The following is a 12,852-nucleotide window of genomic DNA, read 5'->3' as shown; positions in this document are numbered from 1 at the left end:
TCTATGTGTTTGGTTTTCTTGTGATTCAATGGGACGGTAAAATAAAGAAATCTCAGGAATGAAAAAATAATCAGATGGGTAGCAGAAGAAAACTAATGCTGGACTGAGAGGCTCTACAAAGGTCATTCAGCCTGTTCCCTATGTATCCCCCTACCTGTGCCACAACTTGCAGCTCCCCTGCTTCATTATTTTTTTATTGAAATATAATTGACACATACGTTAGTTCTGAATGTACAACATAGCGATTCAACATTTAACAGCTGCCCTGCTTTAAAGTGTTCCCTAAAAATAAGCCACAATTTATCAAGAATTCTCTGCAGCCTTTTATAACCATGCAAATCAGGAAATATTTTCTAATATCCAAACTGAATCATTCTAATTATGATATCAAGGACTTGGCTCCTTGTCCTGTCTCTGTCCACCTCAACCGTATTCATGGTTGAAGACAGCTGGTGTCAAAAAAGTTCTGTTGCCAGCTCTGAACGTTTCCAGCTATGGGACCTGGGACTAGTCACCTGTTATGACACTGCTCTGACTTAATGTCCATATCACCCACTTAAGAAGCATTTTCTGTCCTTATTCTGACCTTTCCATGGAATTTTATATTCTTGATCCTTTTATTCCTTCTAGAAACTTCCTCCTGCTTGGGTTTCTATGTTTCTTGAGGGCTCTGCTCAACTCTCTCAACCCCTTACAAATTTTTCTTCCCTAGGACTTTCTCTTGACCCTCCTCTATTCTCACTCTGTATCCTCTTCCCTGGGTGATCTCATCCAAACCCATAGTTCCCATTAGCTGGTATCTTCCTTCATGGAATATTACACAGTGATTAAGATGAAAACTATGAAGCCACGTATGTTTTCCTTGTCGTTTATGATGTATGATCTTAAGCGGCTTATAAAATTTTATCTGTACTATGATTACAACCATATTATATATTCATGTAGATAAAGACTGAGAAAGGCAAGTAAGTAAATTAAGTAAATGGACGTGAGTGAACACATCCTGCTGTTTACTCAACTGCCTTTCTTTTGGGAAACCCTGCATCCCCTACTCCATGTGGTCCTAGAGAAGCATTAATTATGGTGCTACCACCACCACCATCATAATGTGGACTTGTGACCCACGCTGGCCAATCAGAGGATGGCAAGATCTCAAACATAGTGATTGGTTCAAGTCCAATCATTTCTGAGACTTTCCTTCCAGCAAGGAAGATGGCATCTTTTGATTGGATTTAATGGTCATCTTAACTTCTGGGCAGAGCTTAGCTTCAAAATGAAATTAACCATAAAAAGAAGCAAGGCTAATAGATGGAGAGGGAGTCTGCGCCCTGTGAACTTGTATGAATTCCTAGATCCTGCTGTGCCTGAAACTACACATACCCCTCTTGAGTCTCTAATTACGTAAACCAATAAATGTCCCTTGTTGTTTACACTAGTTTAAATTCAGCTTCTGTCATTTTCAAACAAGAATCTTGACTAACATAGATTAGCTGTCCTGAGCAAGAAGAAAAAGTTTTTTCTTTCATTTAGAGTTCTATGAGTGATGCTATAACACTGAGTATTTAACACACCACCCCTCCCCCCCACATACACACACCCATTGTTTTCTCTGGTTGAGGGCACCAGGAGGCAGTGTAGGTGCAAGGACATCCTCCCCCATCCCTCATAAGAGGAATCATGCCAGTTGGCCATGTGAATAGAGTTTTTTTTTTTTAAACAAACCTTTATGCATTAAAAAAACAACAATCTGAAGTATTGTACAATATACGTGCCGTTTCTAATACAAATCATTGGTGGAAAGGAACAGGACACACCCTCAGTGAAGGTCATACAATAGGTGGTAAAGTGTTCGTGTTCTTGGAGGAGGAGTTTTTGCTTTGTTGTCCTGTGGAAGTCTTAGACTCCTTTGGCCCAAGAACTGCCTCTGGCTTTCTGGAACCTTCTGCTACATGAGGCAGCTGGACAACTTCAGCTCCTTGCTGGAGAGAACCCTGCTGATCACCCCAATTCTGAATCTGCTTAGTGGTGACATCTTTTATTTTGTCCATAGTCCCTTCTTTGATGATCACATCTGCCAAAGAAGAGAGGGGACAGAAGGAACAAGTGTTCAATGTGAATTATATTCTAACTGTCCATTAGGCTGCAAATCATTTTGAGGAAATCCTGGTTGTAATGATACAAAACCAGTTCATTTGTAAAGCACATTCTATGTGCTAGGCATTATTCTAAGCACTTTACTAATTCATTTGATCCTTTCAGCAACCATAGAGAACAAGACATCATTCTCATTCTCATAAATGGGGAAACCGAGACACGGAGAGGTTAACTAAGTTGCCCAAGGGCCCATACCTGGTAAATGGTAGAGCCAGAATTTAATCCCAAGTAATAAGACTCCAGTGACCATGTACATAACCACTAGGCTATATTGCATATAAAAGATATTTTCATAATGCCATACTCTGTCTGATAATAATTCAAGAGATAATTATAGGGCATGCAGTGGAGGACACAGCAAAAGAAAAGGAGGAGAAAGTGAGTTGAAAAAAGGAATAAAATGGAAAATCCTAGCGATAAGGGGGCAAAAAAGAGGTGAATTCAGCTAGAACCAAGTTTCCTGACAGAGGAAAAGTCCAAAAGTAAGAAATGGCAGGCTAGTAGCAAAGTAGCCAGGAAGAGTTATCCAAGGTTGAGTTCACAGAAATTGACGTGCAATCCTCCAGAGATACTTGACCCTCTGGACTATGGGACTAGAACAGGTTATTTGAGGGGCTGTACCTTTTTTGTCCAAGTGATGATGCCCTTGAACCTTGTCCTTCCTGGGGAAGGGGAAATAGAGACCTGGTCTCCTCAGGGTCTGGGGCCTGGCCCGTGGTTTGCGGTTCCGTGACTCATGAATCCAAGCATGCTTGACGGCCTGGTCAGGGGTCATGCGAAGAGAAGGCTCCCATCTACATACCAACAAAGCCCCACATGGGTTATTGTTTTACTCCCTTTTCAATAATAAAACATTTTCAAAGATCCCAACAAAGAACCTTAGTAAGGTATAACAAAAATGGTTCATTTTTGAAAGATGCATTTAAGCCATGTTATAACTCAAAGATATCATAGAATAGAGATTTTGACATATAATTTTAAAGTAACTGGAAGCAACTTTTGGAAATAATCTTTTTAGAAAATGTATATGACAAGCCAAGGAATATCTTAGAGCCCAAGTCTTCTAGAGTTCCTAGAAATTCTCTTGCAAGAATTTTATAGAAAATCTTAACCAATGGGATTTCGAGTTCAGTAAACTAAGAACATCAAAACAAAGAGATGCTTAATTTCAATTCCCAGACTACGGAATTTGGACCTCCAAATATATCACAAATAATACTACAGAATGCTAGAATATTAAAATTCTAAGGGGACTTAGATATAATCCAGCCAAACTTTTAACACAGTAAAAAAGTACATTTGATAGAACCCCCAACATGGAGTCATTCTGCCATTCTTGAGTGATTGAGCGACAAGGCATTAACTCACAGAACCACCTATTCCAATTTTGAAAAACCCCAATTCTTTAAAAGTTCTTCATTTGTATTGAGCCAAAATTCACTTCCCAGGAACTTTTATCTAGTAACTTTGACCCAGGTCCTAATTCTACCCATTAGCACTATACAGAATGAGACAACTAATCCGCCTTTTATGTCATAATCCTTTAACTACCTGAAAACATTCACATCACTACTAACTATTGATCAGATCATATGGTTGCCACCTTCCAAGATAGGACATTTCAGCTGTTGTCTAACTGGTGTCCATGTTGGGACTAGCTTCTAAATGCAGGTAGATGGCATGGATATTCTAGACTCATCAAGGCCATAAATAACTCAAGCTCCCAGTTCTTTGTCAAATGAACTGCTGTTAAACTACATCTCCCCTCTCCTGAACTTCTAGAGTTAGTCTACAAAGCCTAGACACAGGGCTTGACATTTACCCCTCTTAAATCTGACTCAAAACTTTTAGTCTCTCAGTCCAGAGATTTGCTAGTTAGCAAAATATGGAGTGATGAGGTAACAGGCCCCATTAGCTTGACTGCCTTTTGCAAGTTGTGAGCAACTAGCTCTTTGCACTAAAAAAGAAAATAATTTTTTCTTGGTTCTGAGCTGTATTCTGGATGGTTGGGGTTTCTGAATAACTCACCTCTGTCTCGGTAGTGAGTTTCTGTCGTTTGTTAATGAGCATTCCTTCCAGAGCCTCAGCAAGGGCTGCGGTGGGGTGAGGGGAAGGATGGGGCACAGGATCCTTCTCTATTTCCATTTTTCAGACAAATAGCATGACCTCCTAGCTGGGAAAACTTTTAGCAGTACCTGATGGTTTATCCTCGGAGCTAGTACCTATATTCCAGAGTGCACAAATGCCACAAGAGTAGTTTGCTCAAGCTACTCCATTCCACCGGAAGAATCAGAGAATATAAAGATATGGTCTTCTAAAAATACGAAGCAATTATCAAACTGACACAGCTAGAAGGGACCTTAGGGATACCCCATTTTACAGAAAAGAAAACTGAGGCCCAGAGAGAGACTTGCCAAATATCACAAGGCTAATCTAGTTGCCACTTACCAAACCTCTTTAAAAACAGTGACAATAGCTCACATTTTCTAAACACCTTCAAAACTACACACTGTTCTGGGTGCTTTATGTGCTGTTCTTTTTTCACTATGACTTGACCGAAATACGGAACCTAATTTCTACAACATAAGCATATAGATTCTAAAAAGTTGTACATAATAAATGGTTTATAGCTCATCCTTTCCCTAATTCCCTAATCTAAGAGGATTTAGGCTCTCAACCTAGGGGAATGAGGCAGGGCCCCAAAACCAGCTTACACTGGATGTCTACGAAAACAGTTACAACAAGCACATCAAAGAGACTGGCTTCAATTCACGGAAGCAGAAGACATTTAGGACTTGCTACAACCTCAATGCCAGGTAAGTTGAGGCCAAGAAGAAAGCAAGCTCTACCCACACACTGTAATCCAGGGCAAGTCATTTAATCCCTTTTAGCCCCAGCCTCCATAACTCAAAATGGAGCAAATCGTCTGTCCTGCCAATAACACAGGTAGGCTGATGAAGCAAGGGATGAGAAAGCATTTTGTAGACTCTAAAGCTCTATGTTCAGTATTTACTATTGTTTTTACAACTGCCTCCCAGGCCCAGACTTTCACCAGCACACATGTGAGAAACTACAGTATTTAAGAGGAAATCCAGAGGCAAAGACACCCCAGCAAACTCACACTAAACACCTTCTGAGAAAGTCCAGGAAGGTGGTGTCGTAGGTTTTCAGCACCGTCGTAAGATCCTTGGAATCCGGGTATCTTTTTTTCCCCCTGTTGTTGGTTATATGTTTAGGAAAACCTTTGGAATCTTTAGAGATACAACATTCTGTGTTTAGTTCCAGGTGTAAATGTTCACTGGTCATATCACAGCTGTTCACTCAACCATGCTGCTTCTTGGAGTGGTCTTTGCAGCTCTCTCACTCTCTGTCCACACTGCCCCCTCCCAAACCCAGGAACACACCCGCAGCCCCAGTCAGTTGAAATAACCACATGTAGATTGTTCAATGGATGCAATTAACTTTTATAAACAATCTCCCCTCCTAATTCAGTATGTTCTGAGCCTCCTTCCCACCACCTCCTCCCTGAATCAATCAAATAGTTTAAATGGTTTAACATTAACTAAGGTTAAATGATAAGGTTAATGATAATGATAATAATAATAATTAATAGTAATAAATCTGACATGATGAAAACATTCGGCTCTGAACAAAAAGGATATGGTCCATTGTTGGATTATCTATGCCCTTGCTCCTTCCCCACTATCTCAATAATGTGAGAATTTGGGATACCCATGGGGTATAACAAGAAAGTCATTTTAAGAGAATGATTTGCTTTCAGAGCTCATTTACAAGCCACAAAAGCAAATTAATCTCATTACTTCCTTATAATCAAATCAAAATTTTTTCCATAATTGAAATGATCAAATTTGATTGGTTGCTTAAGACACAGCTCGAAAATGACTTTCTTCGGCCATTTCCACTGATTAAAGCCCTCACCAAATGCATGACTTGCCATGTCTGAAAAGAAGCCCTGAAGACAGCTCCAAAGGTTTGCCAAGCATGCTTCGTGCGATGCTTTGAAGGTGAGACCACTCATTTGGACACCTAGGTTCTGGTGTGTGTGTTCAGGAAAGTTCATCACTTATGCTCACACCTTGTAAATGTTCACGTAAATGGGTGTGTGTGTGTGTATACACACACACACAGTTTACACATTAAACTGAATTCTCACCAAACTCAGTGGGGTTCATGTAATGGACATTCTGGAAGGTGCAAATGAAGTGCTTCTGTTACTTTTGTAATCAATATAATTTGTAGGGCCTCCAAAAGAACATGCGTTCTTACTGAATTCCTGGACAAGACCATGAATGTGCATATGTGTATGTGCGTATACACACGTGCGTATCTATTTATTTATAAGGATAAAAATGGGTTGGGGTATTGCATAGAGTATACATCTTGTGAACTCATACAAATCCTCACTTCCTTTTCGACTGTGGCACCAGTGCTCCCACATTATCCTACTTCTCTTTTAACAAATCACCAAAGAAGAATCTGGCTCACAGGCTTATAAATAACATAGCTCCTAAAGTCATTGTTATGTAATTGTTTTTCTTGTACAAGTTTTTCTCACCCCTCTGGCCCTCCCCAATATCTAATTATTCTCTCCATCTCTTTCTTGCTGCCTAGAGCACATAGTATCTTACTACCTTGAGGAAACATCACTTTGCTCCAATTACGGGTGTTAACTAGGAGTGGCTGGGGTTGAGGTGCTGTTGGCAGCCCAAAGCTGGGGAAGGGAGAGCCAATAATTTAGGTGGACACAGTATTTCCCAAACTCACCTAATCATAAGAATCACAAGGAGCTTTTGCTAAAAACATAGAATCATGGGGGGTGGGCACAAAGGGTGAAGGGGTGCACCTACAACACGACTGACAAACAATAATGTACAACTGAAATTTCACAAGATTGTAACTTATCATTAACTCAATAAAAATTTGAAAAAAAACCCCATAGAATCATGAGTCCCACCACAAACCTACTATATCATAGGTTATACGGGGGATCATGGGATTTAACATTTTTGCTAAGCAGCGAAATTATTCTTATAATCAGATAAAGTTCGGGAAACACTGAAGAGATGCAGCTCCCAATAAAGTCCTTCCTCATGTAGAAGTGAAGACATGTGGATGTTGCTACCAAAACCACATCACCAATCTAAAGTCTAGTGCTGATGGTAAAAATCAGGTTCTCCTTGAAATGGATATGTGTATGTATTTGGTATCCTCTCACCAAGACGCCCTATATTTCCTTCCTTTTACTCCCCACCCACATACTATCTCTTGAATTCAACGTTATAGGCTTAAGAAGTAACTCTTCCCACAGTGTCTTTGTCTTGCAGGAGGGAACACCAATATCCTTACCTTTCTTTCCCCAAATCCTTTGCAATCCAAAAGGATGAATTATAGTTGGTGGACGGGAAAAGTATATTTGGGGTCAAAAGGCCAGTTCCATTGCCCCATGTACAAGTTATACCAGCAGGTCAGCAAGATCCTCTGCCTGCCGTCAGACTGCTCTGGAAGAAGTGTTAGCGTGTGGGCGCTGTTCTAAGGCAACCAGAACACTGCCCTGCTCAGAGGCAAGGTCTTCAAAGCTCCAGCCATGACTATAAGGTGACATTTAAAAGATTTAACCATTGGAAATGCATGGGACGGTCAGAATGGATGAGAACCTTGACACTGAAGTAGGATCATGGAGGACCTCTGCTAGCCAGACCTTAAACTTTCAGTTTCTGGAGCATGAGGAGTCCGAAGAGCCCTGGGAGAGGGGCCAGGGACCAGTGGCTGTGGCAGGGGCTCAGGGCTGTGGTATTTTACCAATGGGAGAGGAGCAGACTACATTTTAACCCCCACATGGCTGAACCAGCACATACCAACTGACCATCAACACGACTCCCTTTTGTTGAGTAGGAGGCCCCATGAGGGTATTTTTGACACTCCTATTGATTAGGAAAGTTATGGAGAGAAATTAAGTGATTTGCCTACCCATTTTGAGGACATCCTTGGGTGAAAATAAGAGGTGGGAGGGCTAGGAATGATTGGGATGCTATAGCCAGTATGAGCCTACAACTAAGCTGATGGCAATGGCTAGTCAGAAATGTCATTTCAGATGGCATGGAGTCCCTATCTGTGGAGTCCCCTTTCCTTTATATCTAGTTTTCCTCCACTTGGCTGATCTTTGGGCCACTATGGCTTTTTCTGCATGAGAATCTCTTAGCTTCTTGTGGTTCTTCAGAGGGATTTTAGATCTGGGATTGACTTCATCTTTTTAGTGCATAATGCCCTGGAAATGCTGTCTCATCTGGATCTTGTTGATCCACCTGTCCATCTTGTATAGCACCACTTGACTAGAAAGGCAGAGGATCATAAAACCCAGAGCCTGGGAACTGCGATGTGGGGGCAGCTTGGGGCCATGGATGAGGCTTAATCCCTGCAATTTGGCAGATATCCTACACATAATCGGCAAGCTACAACACATCTACAGCACAACTGTTCTGACAGTCTTTGCTTGCCTATTTTATACCAAAGTTGCAATGAACCTGGGATAGTAAGGGTCTGGAAGATTAAGAAAATTTGAGCAGGAAAGAATGATGCTCCACTAATGATAGAATGTAGCAATGGAATTTTCCACTATTCTTGAAAATAGCTTCTGCTCTTTGAATTCCCTGCACAGTGCATTGTGTGAGGGCGCAAGCTGCTTGGGAGTTGGGGAGAACTTACAGGAGAGGGTATAGTTATAATGTTTTAAGGTTTCAAGATCGGCTGACAGATCTGGGCAGGAAACTGGTCATTCTCATGTTCCTGCACATTTTCACTAAAAGACCTCATTCCCAATGTGACTCTCCCATCTTGTCTCCCTCATGCCACCTGGTACCGCTTCTCAGCATCTTTGTACTTTCCTGAAAGAAACTCCTAATCACAGCTTGCCCTTTGGGATGGGGCCAGGGGAAGAGCATAACGGGATTTAGGGTATGGGAGATGTCTTCAAGGCCTGTGACACATCATCAGCCACAATGGGAAAAAAGGAGTTAGACCTGGGGACTTACCAAAGAATGTCTGTCTCCTGGAGGCTTTCTGAATGAAGCGGGCTGGCGGCAGGCCCAGGACCTTCAACAAGTACAATGCAGTTGGTTCACTCATGGAGTCACATATTCAAAGATTGTTACAGCTGGGTGGGACTTTGGCCAAACTTTGCCTGCTACAGATAAGGACCCAGGAATATTAAGTGACAATATCAAGCCAGTAGCAGAGCAGGCCCAGAGCCTGGGTCTTATGACTCCTAGTTCAGGACTATTTCAGCATCCTGAGCATCAATACCGGCCACGCTATTCTACATAGGCATCAGGACAAACTAGAGGTAGGCCACCCTTCATGGCAGCCAGATCTCACTGTCAGAGTGAGCAAACCAGTGCACACGCTGACCACCCCTGACCTAAGGAACGACATACCCCAGTTCGGAACACTGGGAAGGGAGGAAAGGAAAAAGATGGAAATCACCAGATAGACACCATTAGACCACCACATGACAAAATGCCTTCTTGAAAGAAAAGCACACAACTTATTTGTTTGTCTTTCCCCATTGCAACCTAGAGGGGTGCACAGAGATAGAGAAACTACAGGCCTAACCCTCAGCCCTGGGTCACCTATCTTTGCAGCTGGGTTCCCAGCCATATCCATGTACAGTCTGGCTCTCCTACTCCTCAGGATCCTCCTCCTCCTCAACCCCATTGACACCAAGATCAGGAGGAAGCTGAATCAGTTCTGGGATAGTAGGAATCACAACTCAGATCCCGTACTCCCCATTCTCCTTGGTACTGGAAGCAGGAGTAGTTCAGAGATGCTTCATTAAATCATCCGTCATCAACCTTAGAAGCCATGTACTCTGATCCCCTCATCTTACAGAGCTCTGGAGCAGGGAAGGGATGTGCCAAGGAGAAAGAGCCAGGACTAGATTCCTGGTTTACCGATTCCCAGGCCAATGTTCCTTCCACCATAGCTACCATGTATAGCTATTATTACCTAAATTATTTTAACACTTTATTATCAGTTTCAATCGTGAAATGAAACTATCCATATTTAATAATTCTCAAGAGTATGCATATCTCTATGACCATCTATAACTCTGAGACAATATAGAAAACAGAAATTTGGGATAGATAGATCGATATAGATAGATAGATAGGTAGATAGACACTACAGATAGATCTTTGTTCACAGTCAAAATGTCTTTGTTCACTGGGAAAATCCTAAAATGTGAAATTTCCAATTTTTGGGGTGATTATTTTCTCCTATTTTGTCTAATTTAGCTCCATAACAAGATGCCTTTAAGTAAAATAATAATATATATAATAAACAATCACGTGATGAGTCCTGGTAAAGCCTTGTTAAAGGGAGATATTGATGTTTTTCCCAGAAAGTTAAGATAGTAGGTAATGACCAAGCAATACACAGAGTCAGTGAGTGTTGTGTCACTCTGGCTTTTAGATTCTTTTGAATATATTTGAAATTCTGATATAACAGTTTTATTTTAAGATTTCACTATTTACATTATGCTAGAAATTCCATTCTTTGCAGCTATTTAAATTTATGATAAAAATGCTAGACGTCAACTCAAAGTGTACAAGAGGGTACAAAATTTCAAAAATACTTTTAGGGAACTGCCCACCCAAAAAAAAGTGTACAGGCCACTGCCCTACGGCGAGTCTGAGGCAGCCCCCCATTGGAGAGTGCAAGCTCGCTCTCCTGCAGCACCTCAGCGGCACGCCAGGCCCTCCCTCACCTCCATGATGCAAGCCAGCTGCTCCACTTCATCCTCCCCAGGAAACAGGGGGTAGCCCGTGTACAACTCCGCCATGATGCAGCCCAGGCTCCACATATCAATGGCCATGTTGTAGGGGTGGCCCAGAATCACCTCCGGAGATCGGTAGAAGCGGCTTTGGATGTAGGTGTACACTGCAGGGAAAGAAAGAGAAAGCTCACGTAGGAAGACCTTCTCCCCTCCAGAGCAGCCTGCTCCAGGACACCTTCTCAGGTGAGGGTGGACGGTAATTGAGACTCTCCCACACATCCTCACTCTGCTTGGCAGGAGAGACAACTGACCAGTACTTATGAATCACATTACATATCTAATCTCATCAAATCCTCACCGCAACCTGATTACCATGGAGGTGTTATTATCCTCACTTTACTGACCAAGAACTCTAAAGCAGGCATTGTTCTAGGGAAATAAATTTAAGTCAGCTAACTTAAAAAAAAAAATAAGACTAATATAAAGTTAAGTTTTCAAACTGTCAGATTAATTTTGGGTAGACATTTTCTGAAAGTATCATGATTTGGGAAAGGAGGAGTATCAAAATGGGAAAAGAAGCAGGCAAAACGCATAATTTAAAAAGGTATATTCAATATATTATGTGAATTGTATAATATATAGAAAGAAAAGCTCAAGAAATCTAAGCAGAAGAGGATATGTAGAAGGTAGTATTGCAAGGAGCCTAGATTTTACAACATGAGGAGGCTAAGTTTGGAGAAAAGGGATATTATAGTTATTTCCACATGCTGCTATTGGTGCATCCCTCTATGGGGGTGGGGCAAGGCTTCCATAATCACTTCTCTGTTTGAATTGGTTACAGTAGGATGTAATAATTTTGTGATTTAAAACAAAATAAAGTGTTAATAAAAATGACTTTTATACCTGCCTGCTTCCAAAATGGATTTTAGCCACTTTCCAATCGAAGAACATATACACATGGTAGTTTTAAAAGATGGATTTGACCAATACTTACATAATGCTTAACATGCGCCAGGCAGAATTCCAAGTGCTTTACACAGATGAACTCTTTCACTCCCTACAACAACCCTATGAAGCAGCTATTATTATTGTCCCCAGTTTAAAATGAGGAAACTGAGGCATACAGAGATTAAATAAATTGTCAAGGTCGCTCAGCTATAAGCGGCAGAGCTGGGCTTTGAAGCCAGGCAGTTTGTGACTAGTATCCACACTCTATATTGTCTCATGATTAAAGTAAAGACAGAGGGAGGTCAAAATATATATAAATGGGGAAATGACAATCAGAAACAAGAATAAGATAATTAAAAATTCAGTTCTGAGCATCCCAGCAGCCAAGATAAATGATAATTAATAGGTTACAAGTTACACACCTTTCCTATCTGAGAAGAGCAAATGTATGAGTTCTTTGGGGGAGGCACATTATTTCCTAGCTGGAATTTCTTACGGGGTCCAGACATAAAAGATAAAGGACATATGTCTTCAAAAGCGGTGCTGCAGAATATTTGGAAAGATCCATGTAGCAGTCTTTTCTTCAGCCTCAGGAGGCTTCCTGTGACACCCCCTGCCAACATGAAGGACGGTCCCGTAACACAAGCTGTATATATCTCTAATCATTGTATCTATCATGGTATATTTTTATTTTTCTGTCTCTTCCATTGGACTATAGGCAATCTGAGGACAAAAAGTGTTCATTTTTTGTTCCTGGAACCCAGGATAATGATTGACACAAAGCAAATACTCAATAAATGTTTATTGAACGGTACATGTTCTCAACACCAAATGATAAAAGCCAACAGAAGAGCCTATTAAATCAAGTTCATTGCAGGTTGTGCAAATGTACCCCAGGGCTGCTTTCTAGATTATAGCTTGAACAAAGTGTAAAACCTAGAGAACTTAGGGCAGTGAAT

The 12,852-nt window shown here is 41.2% G+C and overlaps 1 protein-coding gene across 5 annotated transcripts in view; it reads right to left on the bottom strand.

Annotated features, from left to right (window-relative positions):
* Window positions 1-1,753: 1,753 nt before the first annotated feature.
* Window positions 1,754-12,852, bottom strand: part of DYRK4 (dual specificity tyrosine phosphorylation regulated kinase 4) — a 51,706-nt gene continuing 40,607 nt past the window's right edge. For 4 of the 5 annotated variants that reach the window (XM_008530542.2, XM_070620541.1, XM_070620542.1 and 1 more), the window contains 5 exons: window positions 10,937-11,109; window positions 9,204-9,264; window positions 5,276-5,405; window positions 2,776-2,948; window positions 1,754-2,071 (listed from right to left, as the gene is read on the bottom strand). In XM_008530542.2, coding sequence (XP_008528764.1) covers window positions 1,827-2,071; window positions 2,776-2,948; window positions 5,276-5,405; window positions 9,204-9,264; window positions 10,937-11,109 — 782 coding nt within the window. In that variant the 3' untranslated portion in view covers window positions 1,754-1,826. Of the gene's footprint in view, window positions 2,072-2,775; window positions 2,949-5,275; window positions 5,406-9,203; window positions 9,265-10,936; window positions 11,110-12,315; window positions 12,507-12,852 lie in introns of those variants that run through there. The other variant, XM_008530545.2, reaches the window with a different exon arrangement.

This window comes from Equus przewalskii, chromosome 5 (assembly GCF_037783145.1).
Source record: "Equus przewalskii isolate Varuska chromosome 5, EquPr2, whole genome shotgun sequence".
Lineage (NCBI taxonomy): Eukaryota > Metazoa > Chordata > Mammalia > Perissodactyla > Equidae > Equus > Equus przewalskii.
Note: the sequence above shows the minus strand (reverse complement) of the source record. Positions and strands in the feature narration are given on the sequence as shown.